Source organism: Scomber japonicus, chromosome 18, assembly GCF_027409825.1.
Source record: "Scomber japonicus isolate fScoJap1 chromosome 18, fScoJap1.pri, whole genome shotgun sequence".
NCBI classification, from domain to species: Eukaryota; Metazoa; Chordata; class Actinopteri; order Scombriformes; family Scombridae; genus Scomber; species Scomber japonicus.
In genome coordinates this window covers 6,422,057-6,440,332 of record NC_070595.1, presented here as the reverse complement: position 1 = coordinate 6,440,332, position 18,276 = coordinate 6,422,057, and the positions used below count along the sequence as shown (strand labels likewise).

The following is an 18,276-nucleotide window of genomic DNA, read 5'->3' as shown; positions in this document are numbered from 1 at the left end:
GCTGCTGTGTTGTTTGCAACACTACAGTTCATGTAGGCTAGTGTAGTGCAACATCTTACCACTGCTTTATAGAGCTATTTCTAGACAAACTACATTTTTTAAAACCAAAAGTAGGACTGAACGCTCCTGAAAATGTCTAATGGTGTAACCACAAAAGAGGTAACTTGTGAATATAAACAATAGATCCAGGATTTCACAGGGAACATCAAAAATCACACATAATTCAGGATATAAGAAGAACATCATACTTCTTTATTAAGCTCCCTGTATTTGTTTTGTTTTTTATACTGTCCGATGAGCTTTACCTCGCCATACATGAAAGAGGACAACATTGAAATTGCAAGATTTGTACCTGACAGTAGAGATGTTGTAGTGAGGCAGTGGCACTGTGTAAACAGACTAAGTGGTGCAGACTATAAAAAACAAAAATTACAGCTGGAACTTTTTTGGCAGCAGCTGTCGCGAAGTCGATGAAGCTTGAGTGATTTCCACATGATCGCCGCAGAGTAAATCTGCAGGCTCTAGCGCCACAGGAAGTGTGTGTGTTTGTGTGTGTGTGTGGGGGGGGGGGGGGGTTGTTAGCAGACAAGAAGACCCTAGTGAAGTATGTTTGCACTCCTGGTGTCACAGTTTGCTTTGGTTTAAAAATGAATCATTTGCTACGTTTCACAGTTCGTTGAGGTTGTTCGAGTTGCTGGAGCTGCATCTGAAAAACAACTCAACTACACCTTTACTTAAAAAGTGACACACAGAGACAATTACATTTACTTTAAGCTATAAAAAAGTCTCCAATTCATGTTTACATTTCCGTGACTAACTCTAGTAAAGGAAAAAAACGGAGTGAAGGATTATTTTTCCCTGATGTGTCTGTGAGGAGGAGGAGAAAGAAAGAGGAACAGGGTCAGCTGCAAAAGGGAAATACAGTATATACACATGTACATTTAGGAAAATAACTTCTTCTATCAGCCCGTCAATCAGTCCAACAACTTATTTCACAGCCTTTTTTATATACAATATATTACACATAATGATTTAGCATACTATACATGACTTTTCTTAAAGGGAAGAAATGTACAAGAGGAATCATCACCTTCAGTCTATAATCCTTCATGTAGTTTCACACAGACTTAATATTGAAAGATCAATGGGATTCTGACCAGTAAGACACAGGCAGGTATAGCTAAATATCACCGGACTCTTCTGCAGGTTGTTGCCATGAACTTTTAATTTTTTTTGTCTAAAATTACAACAAAAAAGTGGAATAATGTCATTGATGACTTTGTGTTTGACTGGATAAAAATAAAGCCAAATGCTGGATATCATTCAACTTTTAGACATTATAAAAAAGACTTTAAAAAAATCATGTTTTTTTTGTATTGAGTGTAAAAAAGCATCTTTTTTTAAACAACCTGCTTTCATTCAGTGTTGCATCCTGTGTGCAGCACCTGTATGAAGATATTTAGCTTTCCTCCTGGCATGTTTACGGTTTGATTGATGTTGTGGAGGTCCGTGTGTCACCAGTCAAATCAAATCAGAGAGTTTATGGATTCAAACACTCAGACTCTTCAGGTGAGTCATACTACTGTTCTGTTTGTCTCCTAGATTGTCTGTTGTTAGGTGCAGTTTTTTTTTCGTTTTTTCGTTCTCTGCCAGTCTGCTGTGTGGATTGTTTTCTTGCAGTACCACACTTTAACCTCTTGGTGGTGCTGCTGTGCGGAGCAGAGCTTCAGCGTGACAAAGGGAGCTTCAGGTGGAAGGGGAGGAAGGAGAGGGAGAGCAAGGAACAGGGCTCGAGCTGGGAGAGGGGAGAGATTTTGGGGACGGATTTGTGTGGCGGCTTCCGGGCTCCGTTTCATCCTCTTTTCTGCTTCCTCCTCCTCCTCCTCTTCCTTTTCCTCCTCCTCCTCCTTTGGCTCCCCCAGCACCGTGCCCCTCCAGTCCCTCAGAGTTCTCCAGCATCTCCTGGATGAGAGGGGGCATGGAGCCGGGAATCTCCATTTTCAGTGTGATCACTCGCTCCGCTCCTGTGAGGAAGAGGAGAGGTAGAGACAGAAAGTTCAAGATAACAGAACAACATTATGTTATATTATCTTCTACCATTACATATTTGCTTTTTACCGTACACATTCTAAAAAGACCATAATAATAAAGTTATAAGTATTTAGGTTTACTTTGAAAATGTATTTAAAATCCTACTTTTTGTTTTTTTCCACATGAGGAAGATGAAAATTATTACCGTAATTATCATAATTGGCCTTAGCCATAGCTGTCACATGCATCTGCATCCATTTGTATGTGTGTGTGTGTGTGTGTGTGTGTGTGTGTGTGTGTGTGTGTGTGTGTATATCTCACCCTTCACACTGATGCTCCTGAGGTCAGTAATTTTCATCAGTATTTTGGGGAACATGCAGGGTTTCTCAGGTCTCCTCCTCCTCACATAGATCTATACAAACAGAAGGACAAGTATCAGTTTCTCTGTGTGAATGCTGGTACAATCTGTTTCTGTCTCTCTGTACAACTAACAATGTATCTATTGATAATAAGGGGGGCCCAGCCTTCTCTGTCAGGGCCCCTTAACTATAGAACTTGCTGCCTGAGTATCTCAGGCAAGCTGAATCAGTGTCATTTATAAAATCTCTTCTTAAAACTCACTTTTAGGAAAAGGTCTTCTTATAGTTTTGACTGTATTTTCATGTATTATGTATTTTTATGTTGTAATTCTATATTTTATCTCTATTGCATGGTTATTATTGTTGGTTTTACTGTTTCATAATCTTAACTGCCTGTACTTTTATCACAACAATCAATTTTGTTCTTCGTTTCATTTTATTTTAATGGAAAACACTTTGTAACATTATTTTGAAAAATACCATTACTTTAAAAAAAATTAAAAATGAAGACTCAAAAACAAGTGTCACTATAGTTCTGTTCAGGCAGCAAATGGGATGCTTTTGTTCTGTTTACCAAAGTTTCCCATTACTGAAAGAACACTCAGAGGAAGCAGGATTAAAGGAGTCTTTCACTATTGAATCTACTTTTTCCTCTCTGGTAGACATATGGCACAAAAATAATCCTTTGACACTTTGACTTGTTGAAATCTAGTATTTTAAACTAATTAAAGCCATTTTGTTAGCATGTCAATTCTTAGTTGCTCTGTCTCTGTGATTTAAAATGTATTACATTTTGTTAATGATAAATGGACTTATAAAGCACTTTTCTAGTCTTTTTGTCACATCCACACATTCACACACTGATGACAGGAGCTACCACACAGGGTGCCAACCTGGGTGGAAACTAACATTCACTCACACATTCATACACATGTGGACATGTGGATCAGAGGAGCGGGGAATCAAACCGCCTTCGGTTGGTGAATGAGTACATGTCTAAGTTATGGACCTGCTGGTGATAAAGTCATATAGTTAGAATTAATGTCAAACCTTCAAAGCTTCGAGCATTGGTTCTTGAAGAATATCCACTTTGTCTGACTCCTCCAGATCCTGACGGTCTACACACACACACACACACACACACACACACACACACACACACACACACACACATAACGATAACCCAACATTACAATGAGCCAATGAATACAATCTATTTGAAAAGATCAATGAATAAACCATAACACAGTGTCATCTCTACACACAGTAATCAGTGGCAGTACCTCCACAGAGCAGGCAGATGGCGCTCAGTAATCCCGTCTCTGCGTCGTCCATCTCCAGCGGGAGGAGCTGGTTGGCGAAGGAGAACACCAGATCGGTGAGTGGCCCGAACCCGGCGTTGTGCATCTGGGTGCGGTTCAGAGTCAAACCGTCTGAGAAGGTCATGGTGTCCTGGTCTGGGGTGTAGCGAGTGCAGATCCTCAGAATCTATGAAGGGGTTGAGATCAGAGTTATTAAAGGACAGCTTGCTTATTTTGTGTGTTTCTTCGTGCGGTTAAAGTTAAGAAGCTCACCAGTATGTCGAGGCAGGCGGATTTGAGCAGGGTGATCTGATCAGCGATGGTTAATGTGGTGAAGCCCGGCAGCTGTTTGGCAAACTCCACCGTCTTTATAATGCATTTGGTGGAGAGTTCACTGAACTTGTCCCAGAGATTGACATCCAGAGGAACACGATGCTCTGCACTGTTATTCTGCAGGTTGGAGTCAGGTAAGAGATAGAAAAAGATTTATTTAACCGCTATCTATACATTTTTTTAATTGTAATTTTATGTTACTTAAATTGAAACATAAATTGAAATGCACTGTGGTACCGTGGTGTATTTCCCCAGCTGGCAGAGGGAGGGAAAGGTATCCTGGTGCGCCCGGCGAACGCGCTCGATCATCTGCTCCGTGTCTGCTGACAGGACGTACACCTCCACCTCCACCGGCCTCTTCTCCTCCTTCTTCTTCTTCGTCCTGTCATTTCGCACCACTGCGGGTGGAGAGGCGAGATTTAGCACGGGCGCTTCAAACCTTCAGCTGCTACTCATATTAACGATTTAACATGTTTAATGAAGTATGAGGAGGCTGCTCACTGTGATGAATTAAGTGACAGGAATGTTTTGACATATTTGTTTATGCTTTTTATTGGCTTATACTTTGTAAATATACTTGTAAGTGTACAAAGCAATAGGCTGTTTAGTTGGGCATGTGTTAAATGTGATCTGCCACCAGAGGGAGACAAATATCAAGGTTAAAATACATGAACTTTAAAAATGACTTCTGAAGCTTGAACTGTAAGACTTATTGAAGGACAGAAGTCACTTGTGTCACTGTGCTATGTTCTGCCTTTATTATAACATGATTACAAAGTAATTCATACATTTTCCTTTGCAGTAAAGTGTCTTTTTCCACACACACACACACACACACACACACACACACACACACACACACGCACACACACACACACACACACACGTATAGGTTGACAGTGGATCTATATTGTGTAACTCACACTCCTTGGACATGCCGACGTCGAGGCATTTCTGCAGTCGACAGGACTGACAGCGGTTCCTCGTCACTTTGTTTATAACGCACACTTTGTCTCGGTGACATGTGTACACCATGTTCTTCTGGATGCTCCTCCGAAAGAAACCCTGAAAAAGAAAAGACATTGAAGCAATGACTAAAATACAGTTACAGTAGGAGGAAGTATTTGAACCAAAACTGCTCCATCGGTTAAGTATGATCAATTGAGTGTAGGGTAACTGATTTTGATGATGGGCAGCTGGTAGGAAGTCAGTTTATGGTAACAGGACATAAGCTTGGCTATAAAAACCCATACTCTTTATGTGTGTTTGTGTGTGTGTGTTTGTGCGTGTGTGATTAGATGAAGCAAAGAGGCTTACACATCCTACAGGAGGTGTAAAGGTCATGGCCTCTTTGACCCAATATGCAAATAATCAGCAGTCTCACGCTCTCTCTGTTGCCTGCGCTGCATCTGTGTGAGTCGAGCTCACTAGCGCGTGTGCCTGTGTGTTCTGCTTACGTACCTTGCAACCCTCGCAGGCGCTGACTCCGTAGTGGTATCCTGAAGATTTGTCCTGACACACAAAGCAGGGCTTGTAGATGCGGGGCGGAGGTGGAGGTGAGGGGGGGCTCGGCACCAGCAGGTCCTCCCCAGAACTCGTGCTCTCGGTCTCTATAGCTGCAGCAGGAGACAGAAGGAGGGAGGTTTAGTCAAGACTGTGATTAAAATGCATTCAGCTAAGAAATCAATATCTCTGCTGTGTGTTTGGTTTAAATTAAGCTTTAGACACTTTATTGTATTCATGTATCTGCAATGACAGTGTCCTCTCCTTTTGGTGGCATATCAAATACTGATACTGAGTACAAGATTTACAAATGCAGCATCAGTAATGATATGTAGCTCTTCATGTCAAAGTTGACACAGGTTGAGTATATTTTGGACACTAACTGAAAGCCAGCTTTTTATTTTGAAAGATATTTCCAAAACAGGACAGTCATCATATCATCCATTATGTGTTATGTGTCCCTCTCTCTCCCAAGTAGACTAACATTCATTCAAATGTTAGACCAGTGGCCGGATGCATAAGTGATGAGTAAGCACAAAAATCATACATATGCAATTTCCTGCACATAAACTGGTATTTATGGACACAGATTGTGCACGAGTCTTGTGTTCTTTTAGACCAGATGTATACATGTTTTTTCAAAGTGATCTGAGGGTGATGTGATAAGGTGGAGATGAAATATGAGGTGAGAGTAAGGCTGGTTATGGTTTAAAAAATGACGACACCAGTACCAATCCAAGTACCCTTAAAGTGATAGTGATACCAATTGAGTACATTCGGTACCCATTACACATTTAGTGTACTTGCTTTTATCTGGTATAACAGGCGTGTAGTGTAGACAAAGTGCTGCTGAACTGGTAAGCATGCCAACTCCAATACGCTTGCATTGATTGGCTGTAAGCAAGTCCATACAAATAGTCATATTTTCTAGCTCTGGGTGCAAAAGGGATTGATTGCAGGTATCGTTTGACCGTAGACGTTTCGATACTACTTGGTATTGATTTATTTTGGTTGATACCTTAAAGTTATCGAATACCAATACCCAGTCCTAGTTGTGGCACAGCTTGTAATGTTGGTTTAGATGTGAGCTACAAAGTAATCATTGGTTTACATATTCATGTGATTAATTAATGATATGGATGCTTTAAAGAGCCACACAGCTGTGCGTAATAACAGCTGCTGTTGGAAGACCTCGCCGGTCCAACACAGTTGGTTTTCTTCTTTTTTGTTTCAATGACAGCTGTACAGACTGAAGGAGCACTCAGTGACCTGATATGTAAACAGCAGGTTCAGTGCGCCTACATCCATTTATGACTAATAGTGGATAGTGGAAATGAGGCTTGTGCATATGTACTCAGTTCCTCAATGACTGAGATTTATGAAACTGAACCCTCTGCACACACAGCTTTATAAATCTGAAAAGAATGGATATGCTCATTTCTGGCTTTGTGAATCCACACAATTTTAGTCATGAATCTATACAGAGTTTAATGCATGTAGCTCCTGAGAAGTATGTATATTGTATATTGTACCTGTGGATGGTGTCTAAAGGTGGAATGAATATTATTTTCCATAGAGTGCCCAAATACAGCTTCTGGAGCAGCTGTGTTTGAATACTGTGTGATTGATCTCTGTATGTTGGAGGACAATATAAATGATTTATCACACAGTGTGGGTTATCTCTATTATAGCTGCTCATTGTGTCTATGGACTTACTGCTAGCCCTGCTAGCTGTACAGGACTTACATTTTTTTCTCTCTTCTTTCGCTGTTGTTTCGGTTTTTGTTGATTGGTTTCATCCTGTTTTCATATGAGTCACTGTCATTGTGGATATTGGTTATGTTACTTGATTTTACACAAAATACACAGCACATAGTTTGGTATGTACCTTGATTTTGGCGTCACTGTTAAGCACTTATATAATTTTACTGCAATACCCTAATTACAGTTTTCTCTCTCAGAAAGAATGGCTTCACTCTCAGGTGAAGTGTAAAGATGACCGTCACAGAGAGTGGAGAAGGACGGTGCGATGCTGTATTGTTTCACTGCGGAGATAAAAGGACCATATTTTAATAATGGTGTTGCACTCTGTCAGTGTTATGGGTCTCTGGTTTATCATTCTGACAGCAGTGGCACACAGGGTAACCATGGCAACCAGGGTAACTTGGCTAAGCCAGCTAACATACATGCATGGTACAGGGATATATTAATGGTCCCAAAATGTTCCAGGTGGGACTCACATTCTACAGTTATTGTTCAACACATCAGAGTGAGGTGATTATTAAACTATTATGACAGTAAGCGTTGTGTCATGGAGCGTACTGAACTGAACATCCTGTATCCAACAGTTCAAGACAAATACACATACTGTTATACTCCTACTTGATTTCTATTTATCAAGGATATAAATGATGGCTGGGCTGGGTAATATATCAATATCATGATATGAGGCTAGATATCGTCTTAGATTTTAGATATCGTAATATTGTGATATATTATAAGTGTTGTCTTTTCTGGTTCTGATTTAAAGGCTGCTGCACAATAAAATGATGTCATTTTCTTAACTTAACAGCCTGTTCTAGCTCTTCTATTATTTGCCTTTACCCATTTGGTCATTATATCCATATTACTGATGATTTATCAAAAATCTCAGTGTGTAAATAAATACAACAGTCATCCCTAAAATATTGTTGCAGTATCGATATCAAGGTATTTGGCTTTTTTTCCTGTTCTTTTGTGTTTCTTATCGGTCTGCTTGGTCAACAAAAACAGACAGAAAATAACAATTTGTTAAAAACAAACAAAAACAGCACTGTGGTTGTATGTGCCAAAAATATGAAAGTAAGTTTAATGTTACATTTAAAAAGACAGTTATTGGCTTCTGGGAAGTTAATGCCTCACAATGCATTATAGATCAGATATTAGACTAACTGCTGTCTGTCAGATCTCTGGCTCACACTAAACTGTGACAACATCAAATGAACAGAAATTGAAAGATTAGTTTGTACAGAGGGGGCTTAACCAGCTCCAAAGAATGCCAATGTGTGTCTTTATCCTGTTTAAATGGGAAAAGTTTCCATTGATTTGTAACATGGTATTAAACAACACCAGAATCCATAAATCTACTGCATGATATCAAATGTGTGTCTGTAATAACAACCGTGTGGGAGAGTATCATCATTTGTTTGAATGTTGTAATACAAGCAGAGTGAAAACAGGCAAAACTACTATTTTATCTGCACATCTTTGTTTACAATGATTAGTCAAAAGCTGTAACTAAATGTTCTTCTTCTTAAAGGGGAATTCCACCAATTTTACACATAAAGTTAAGTTTACTCATCACAGTTGTACAATGATAGATAGATAGATAGATAGATAGATAGATAGATAGATAGATAGATAGATAGATAGATAGATAGATAGATAGATAGATAGATAGATAGATTACAGTGCAGCAGCAGCATTATCTTCTGTAACTGAATGTATCAGAGCTTTCAGACCAGGTTAAGTTTCTCAGTAATAACTTACTAAAACGTACAAGTCAAAATCTTGTAATTGTGCACACGTATGACATGAACGTGGCATTATCAAAGATGCTATTGAGTTGCTGTTGAGTGCTCCCAGAAGACTGCAGGTCTGCTGCAACTCTTCTTTTGAAATCACGGTTGAAGACTTGACTGTTTGTGGCTGCTATTTACAGTTAATATCTTACACTGTAACTTTTTATTATTTATTATCCTGTTTTATTTATTCTGTCTCTCTTATATTCTTTTGTATTTTATTATGACATGAACCCCCCATTAACTGTCGTTAATCAAGTTTTCAATGATTCTATTTTAGCTTCATTTTACCTCCAACTTTAACACTTTTAATTGCATTTCAATGTCTTGATGCGTTATTTATGCAGTTTTATGTAAAGCACTTTGAATTGCCTTGTTGTTGACATGTGCAATACAAATTCATGAAAATCTGAATATGTCAGTTTCTGTTCCCTAAATTCTGTTTTAAATGTGTTTAACAGCTTTCTGGAGGTATAATACTGACATGTTTTCACCCTGTACTGTGCTCACAGGATGTTGTGTTATTGTAATCTAAACTCATCTCTCTATCACGTATTGGTTGGGGTGTGGTGAAGATGAAGGTGATCTGGTGGTTCTGGTTTTGGTGTGAATCTCATAGTGTGTGAATAAGGACTGCTTTGTGTCTTTCCGCTGTGGTTACATTGCAACTTTTCGCTCCTAAATCTGCTGGTCTGGGTTTATTCTGTTGAAAGCAGTTGTTTTATTTTTGGTCAGAGGCCTGGCAAAGATAGACTGCGACACATTTTAAGGTCGCGACCCTTACGATTAAGAAAGCGGGGCCATCTACAACTCCTCTGCTTCTCTCTGTTTCTCACTCTGTCTCCTCTAACCTCTAACCTAGCACACTTAAACACACACACACACACACGCACACGCACACACACACACACACACTCTTTACCCTCCCCCTGCTTTAGTAGCCATACCAGACATTCCACTATGGAGGAGATTCAACTCCCCTCTACTGGCCTGCTCTGTTTACATAGAGAGAGAGAACGAGAGACACAGAGAAATAGAGAAGAAATCCTCCCTCCCTTCCTCCTCTACCATCATACCATCCCTCCATCACCCGCTCCACTCTCTTTTCATCTCTCCTCTATTTGTCTTTGCTCTCTTCTCACTGACACACTAGCCAACAGTTCCCTAAAGCGCCGTCTGACCTCTTTTAAACTTTCCCTCTGCCCCCCCACCCCCCTCGCCACCCCCACCCCCACCACCTACCTCTCTCTCTCTCTTCTCTTCTCCTGTTTCCAAGTGTCTGTCATTCTGTTTTCATCTGGTCGTTTGTTACTGTCTTTAAGTTGCTTCCCACTTCTGTTTCGATGTGCGGGACGTGACGCACGCTGCAGCATGTCTGAACACAACTGTGTAGTAAACTGTGTTGACAGTTCATAAAAAATATTCTCTGAAGTTGCATGCAAATTTAGTACTGTCTAGTTTTGGTGTTGATTGATACTGTACTACCAGAATGAATGATGACATCATAACTTGTTTTGGAGCTTTTTTGTGGTTTGAGAACATGACTGAAGCTGTTTAGGTCTTTTGGGATGGATGGTGGATGAAAGAGTCCCATGTTTACAGCTCACGAGTGTTGTGTTATTACAGAGTTGGTTGTGTGAGAATTTTGCATTGACGTTATTGCACTATATGTATTACATTTTCCCACTCAGATATACAGTATAAAGTCATAGATATGACTTAGAAATTTAGAGTGGTCATCCACCAATCAGAGGGTTAAGCTGTTTGATTCCCCGCTCCTCCAGTCCACATATTGATGTGTCCGTGTCCTCAGGCAAGATACTTAACCCCAAATTGCTCCCGTCATGCACCAATGGTGAATAAATGTGTGAGTCAATGTTTCCTACTGATGAGCAGGTTGGCATCTGCCATCAGTGTATGAATGTGTGTGAATGAGTGAATGTGACATGTAGTGTAAAAGCTCTTTGAGTGGTCAAAAAGACTAGAAAAGTGTTATATAAGACCAGTCTATTTACCATTTACAAGTTGGACACTACAAATTACGATAACTGATATGACATGAATGCAACATGTGTCCAAATTCCCTACCTGAATGTGACTCTAAGTGTAATATTTAAAGAAAAACTAAGGTCCATGGCATGTACATTACATTCTGCCTACAATGTGCCTCATTTTATAGCCATTCAAATTACAGTGGTACCTTCCAGTGATGATGCAAAATGATAATTCATATGGGTCCCACTCTCCAATCCCACTCTCTAACCCTAACCCTTGCATTATTATGCTATTATATTATCATCATATCAGTGTCATAATATGATCTTCAAATGACAATAGTGTTTATTGCAATTATTTCTGAGACAATATATCTTCCAAGAAAAGTATTTATCAGATCTAATGACAATGCCAATATGCTGCCCGTGAAACTTTGTAGCGCTCATTCGAATCGTTGAGATTTCTCAGTCTGGATCAAAGAGGTGGATGGACCAACATGACTGTCCCCACAACCGGGTTCACAGCGTGGCCTGCTGTCAGACCGGCAGCCAGCTGTGACTTGATTATCAGTCTTTGAATCAGTGGCCACCTCCTCCTGCTTCTGTTATCACTGTCAGGATCTGTATCTCCACTCTGAGCTCTCCCAAGGTGAAGGATAGAAGGTCAGCATTGTTTGCAGTCATACAATATAAGGTTTGCACAATGGATTGCATTACTGTAGTGAAACTGAAACCTGTACACAACATAAACTATATATACAAACATCCTGATGACACCTACAGCTGCCGTACATTCCTTACAGGAAGGACAGTGACTGTAAACAGCTCTACATATTCAGTATGACATATAAAAGTCAGACGTAAACCCTAATATTAGCCTACATTCATTACAGTCATGCATAGTTACAGCCTTTCAAGTGTGGCCCATTGTGTATAGTATTGTACATTTTCTCCAAAGATTCAAATAGAGAGTTTATAGATCAATCAACTAGACAGAATATCTGTTCTAGTCCAATGAAGTGATTTATAGCTGACCTCACATTGATGCTACAATCCTGTAATAGCAAAAACTGCTATAAAGCACTCACTGCTCATTGATCTGTCCACACTGGCCTAATAGAGCCAGAGAGGTAAAGACATAGTCGCATATTTGTCCTTCATTATGTGTGATCAGGATCTGTAGATGATATTAAAACTGGAGCTGCAACCATAAGTCAATGACCATTCAATCTTGACTGTAAATCTTGAGCTAGGTCATTTAGGTTAATGAAAGTATCAGATTGTCTTTAATATGAGCAGATATCGGATATTACGGCACATCTCTACTATATATAGAATATGAGAGGAAAGATTTGTGCATGTTGTTTAATTTGTTCAAAGACCTCTAATAATCTCCCAGAGTCAAAGCATCTGAAACCAGCCAATGCTTGATATTTTTTGCTTTAAAAAAATGACTAAAAGAATGATTTTAATCGAAAAAGAAAATCAGGGATTCACAATAACGCCTCAAAACTATAGAACACAGTTAGCTTCAGATATCAGAGGAGCCAGCTAGTAAATATTTTTAAAAGAAAGCTAAAAACTTACTTCTTCACTTTACACTTTGAACTAGTCATCTTCACACTGATGCACTACTGAGTTTCTTATAAAATGTTGTATTTTACTTGATTATATATATTTTATAGTTTTAGCTCATTTAACTATGTGCTACTTTTGCTATTTTACTGCTATTACTATGTTTATTTTCCATCTTATATTACATTGTTTCTATTTTATACATTATTTACTATTCATTTTATGTCACGTTAAAGGACCAGCATGCAGGATTAGTGCCCTCTAGTGGTGCCACCTACAATTTTTATATTACTTTTTACAGTTTGTAAATAAGAACTTTGAGCTGCAATTCTTGTGTGAAAGGTGCTACACAAATAAAGTTATTATTATTATTATTATTATTATTATTGCTGGTACATTTTCTGTCAATAAACGAATCAATGAATTGACTAATCGTTGCAGCGTTAGTCAGAAAAATGCCAGAGGCTAGCACTGTGAGCCTGTATTAGAGATTGTTATTTAACGGCAGTAAAGCTTAGTGTCATTTTCTTTCTTCTGTACATCCTGTTTCTAATAAATACTGAAGATGTGACGACGTGACATGAGAGAGGAAACCCCTGCAGTCAAATGTACACAGAGACATGCTGTATGCCAGAGGACTCTGTCAAGAATGAATGAATTAATAACCAGCTTTCCTTTCTGCTGTCGCTCTTTTTGCTTTTATCTGACAGTGGCGCGATCCCACACACACACACACACACACACACACACACACACACACACACACACACACACAGGGAGAGAGAGAGAGAAATAAAGACGTCTATTAGATACAAACACTAACACGCAACCAACCTCCTCTCTTTTTCACACACTGACGCTCAGGTCAAACTTGGTCAGTATACCCTCACATTCCCAGACAAACTGTGAGTGTGAGCGAATGTGTGTGTGTGTCATTGTGTGTGTTTTTGTGTGTCTCCTACAGACAGAAAGAGAGGTCATTCAGCGCAGAGAAGTGATGACTGGGCAGCTGACACAGGAAAGAAAGAGGCAGATAGAAGGAGAAATAAAAGAGAGGGAGAGATGTAGGTCACTTCCCAATTGTCAGTGAGTCACTGCTCTGGATCACACCCAGACACACACACACACACACACACACACACACACACACACACACACACACACACACACACACACACACACACACACACACACACACACACACAGAGAGAAAGAGAGAGAGAGTACACCACTATCCCCCAGCCACTGCTTACATGTCACTGGGGCAGTCGCTGAATGTGTATGCGTGCTTGCGTCTATAAACGGCCTTTGACCTTTGAACCTGTTTGACACTCTTCATTCCAGTCACGCACACACACACACACACACACACACACTGAGGGCAATCCTCCCTATCTTTACAGCCTTAATTTACGAGCACTGCCCTCGTGCTTCTATACATCTCTCTTTCTCCTCTGTGAACCAGAGTTCAGTCATTGCACTCTCTCTCTCTCTCTCTCTCTCTCTCTCTCTCTCTCTCTGTCTTTCTTTTTCTTTTATGACTTTAACTCACTTGTGCAAGGGCCATGTCACAGTGACATCACCATATCATCACCCTTGGGTTACTGTCTGACTCTTGGGCTGTGACTGTGTCGAAACATGTGACGCTGGTAAGGGCGGAACGGTGCTGTGTGTGTGTGTGTGTGTGTGTGTGTGTGTTAGTCCAGTGACCTGTCCAAGGTGTACCTTGCCTCTCTCGGACGATGCATGCTGGGATGCATATGTTGAGCTGGTGTATAAAAGCACTGCATGGAAATGTATGTGTGTCTTTATCACAGCGAGGTCTCAAAGCTCAATATAATCCAATGTGCTCATAGCAGCGGGTATTGAACGCTGTCGATCCCTGAATGCTGCTGTTAAATGTCTTAAATCACCACTGTAATCATCTATTTTAGTCTTTTATTCTATATTATTTAAAGTTCTTGTGTGTCTGCTCGTGTTACAAGTTACAACTTTTAAGTTTTAAGAGATTTGCTTCTTTCATTAAATGAAAAAGCATTTTATACATGCTGTATTGTGAAATTATGCAAATTATAACACTTACTAATGTTTCCAACATAAGGATGACCTATTAGCATAGTTAGTGTAAGCGTTAACATTAATATTACATAATATCAGTATTTATAGTATTGATTGTGGAGTGTTATAGTGCTATATAAATAAGCTCCTACGCACTAGGTTTGTCTCACTTCTTCTACTTTCTACTGATGCCATAATTATTGGAAAGGTGCCATTATTGCATAAAGCTTCCATACATGGCGGCTTTAATAATCATCAATATCATTATTGTTGTATTACAACAATAACATATGTACTGTTTGGGTCAAATTTGACCCATTTTGACATTTGAGAGTTGTGAAAACACCACAAATGTCTTTTACTCTGAAATTTGATGACTTTTTCTAAAGTCTCCCAAAATGCACAGAAATGAAAATATTTTAAAATGTTATACTTTTGTATAGGCTACAAATGTTTGTCCATTGAGGCTGTTCTGGGTCAAATTTGACCCTTATCTATTGACATGTGACATGAATAGTTAATAGTTTTAATAAGATAGTAGTTATGAGCAGTGAAGACTGATGGCTCTAATGGTTACACTATAAAAGCCACAGTTCCATAAAGTCCTGCTCATTTTCACTTTACATAAATACATTTCCATCATTATGTCTATGTTATATTTTCATGTCTTAGGTAAAATAGGACATGATATTGTGTGATAGGAGCTGTTTAGTGGTGTAAAAGCTAAAATTATACACTCTCTCTGCTCTCTGAAACATGAATCAAGGTTTAATCACATTTGTTGATCAATCAGATCGACTATGGATGCTTTCTAAACAAATCTGTGGTACAAAATTTGTACAGACACTTTTTATGAGGGGATTCTTAGACCAGGTCAAAACTGACCTAGAACTTACAGAACATGCAAGGGTGTAGAATATGAACAGTATGTAAGGGTTAAGCAAAAGCATGCCCCTTCATTTCCAGTTAATTCATTAGAAGTCCATATAACCCTTCTAGTAATATGTTCTCTATGTGATTTTATGGGTTGTGTAGAATAGTATATAAAACACAGAATCTGTGACATGTTTAAAAGCATCCATCCATTAAAACTACAGCCTGAGCTGTAAACGCTCCCAGCTCTTTCCCCACCCACAGTGGGAAGCACCGAGCCGGAGCTCAGGAAGGGTTCGCTCTGGTATAAATGAGTGCAGGCAGCTGCTGACCTACTGAGGTCACTCCATTCAAAACATCAAGCAAAACCCCGGAGTTAGAACACACGGTGTGGACATGCGGCTACACTGAAGACCTGATGGAAATTTTCTCAAGTCACGTCATTGCGAACGCAAACACTTCAAGAAAGGTGGGTCCACTTAAAGTGAACGGCAGCATCTATCAAATATAAGAGCTATGGCAGCATGATATGATTACAATTGGTTCCATGTCAACAGCAATTGGCATAATTATAATGCCAATGCAAACACATTTAAAGTGTATATTAATAGTGCAGAATACGGTCATAATGCAACCTAATACCACTCACCTTGTAGCAGTTTACTTCAAAATTAAAGTTCTTCGATGGCTTAATCATAATATTCAACTCAAAATATTCACTTGATTTAAATAGTGACATTGCAGTAGAACAAATGTGAGGTGTAAGGAACAATGCAAAGTACTCAAGAAAGGACATAAGTAAAGTAATAGTGAAAGAGAGTGCATGTTGTTTGGATAAGTGGAATGTTCACTTCCCATCTAGTTATGAAGAATAAGAGAGTGATAAGAGGCTGCAAGGTATCTGATACTGATAGAAGAGGCTCCCACTTGGCATCCAGTTTTCCCCCTCAAGCTGACAGCAGATATCAAAGCTTAAGCAACACTCCAAACTGCATGCACCCTTAGGTTTTTCTTTTTCTTTTTGAACAAATTACATTATGAACCCTACACTGACTAAGTGTGGTGTACCCTGCAGTTATTTTGTTTACATGACAAATACATTTCCAATGAGACTCACAGTGGCTGGATCCGCTCCAGTGCCTGCTGCTCACCAAGGACCCTCCGAACGGCCGCTGGAGTACTCCTACACCGGACAGGAGTCCCTTCTCCTGCCCGAGCCCCGGGGGTCTGTGGTAGTAGTCCATGCTAAGAAAAGAGCCCGGGCTTGGGCTGCTGGGGCTGGGGCTCAAACCCACAACATCCACGCTTTCGTACATCCCCGGGAGGCGCGTTTGATCTCTTTGTACCAAATAGAGAGAGGGAGAGGAGGAGGGGGATCAAAGCGAAGGGAGGGAGGGAGAGGGAGAGAGAGCGAGAGAGAAAGAGAGAGAGAGAGAGAGAGAGAGAGAGAGAGAGAGAGAGAGAGAGAGAAAGAGGAGGGGAGGGAGGAAAGAGTTCACATCTTCATAACAGACTGATGGGAAGAGAAAGGAGGAGGAGGAAGAGGAGAGGGAGGAGAGGAGAGATGACCGGGTCTCTGTGACCTTTCAGCCCTCTGCTCAGCACAGTTTGCTGTCAAACTTTGCCTTCCGTTGCGTTGTTTAAGCACTAACAGACCTAGTTTAAACGAAAAAAATAAACGCCGTTTTCTTCTTATGTGTCGTCTCTTTTTTTTCCCACAGTCACACAAGTGTAATAAACTTAACTGCCGAGCCGGAGGACTTCGAACCCTCGTTACTCTATCGCACGAAACACTAAAAAAGAAAAGCTAGCACGGAAAAGAACCAGCCTAGCTTCACAATAGTACACCGACACATGCGGCGTGTCTCTCCCCGCTCCACACAGCTTGTACGTCGGTCTCCTCAGCAGCCTTTTCTCGGCATTTAGACGGTAGCTACAACGCTAGCCGTTCCTTTTAGCCAACCAGGTGAAGAGTACATCTCATAGACAGTCTGCTCCTTAATGTGACAACCAGCCAAGTGTTTTTTTTGTCGTTAAAGCCACGCTTGTTGTAAACGACTCACGCCGAGAAGTAAAGAGTCCAGTCGGTCGATGAAAAACACGCTGCTCCGGTCGCTTCGGTTCACAGAGTCCAAAAACACACACGCACAGCTCGGACACATTCACGCTGAATACACGCTGTCATATGACTCTGAAGTTACCGCTGTCGGTCCAAGTAGCGGGATATGAGAATAATATAGAGGAAATGATGTGGTTGAATCGCCGGCGGTGAGGTACGTCGAAGAGAAGCCGAGGCAGTAGCGGGTTAGTGCGCCTCTTGTTGCTGCTTGTTGAAGGTCCAGCAGCGGCGGTACGAGCAGGCAGCAACGTCCTGTGGTAACCTCCGATCTGTACCCGACGGCCTCTCTCTCTCTCTCTCTCTCTCTCTCTCTCTCTGGTTTGATGAGTGACACCAGCTGCGCGCGAGCTCCACCTATCTGCCCTGCGCGTGCCTCCATAATGTTTTCCTGCCTACTGTCATATTAATGTGACTGAATACATAAACTAACACAATTACTGTCCAACACTATCTGTATTTCTGCTAGTAATTCTGTAATACTGACATGATTATTGATTACTAACATTACTCCATCTCAGTAGCCTGTTATACTCAGGGTTGGGAAGCTTACTTTGGAAATGTAATAGGTTA

At 40.3% G+C, this 18,276-nt stretch overlaps 1 protein-coding gene across 1 annotated transcript; it reads right to left on the bottom strand.

Moving 5' to 3' along the window:
* Positions 1-231: 231 nt before the first annotated feature.
* LOC128378757 (retinoic acid receptor alpha-B-like) lies at positions 232-17,980 on the bottom strand. Its single transcript, XM_053338343.1, has 9 exons — positions 16,705-17,980; positions 5,486-5,640; positions 4,948-5,089; positions 4,262-4,422; positions 3,965-4,141; positions 3,674-3,878; positions 3,441-3,508; positions 2,353-2,443; positions 232-2,024 (listed from the first exon to the last, which is right to left on the bottom strand). Exons 1-9 carry the CDS (start codon positions 16,901-16,903, stop codon positions 1,747-1,749), a joined length of 1,476 nt encoding a protein of 491 aa, XP_053194318.1. The 5' UTR covers positions 16,904-17,980; the 3' UTR covers positions 232-1,746.
* Positions 17,981-18,276: the final 296 nt, after the last annotated feature.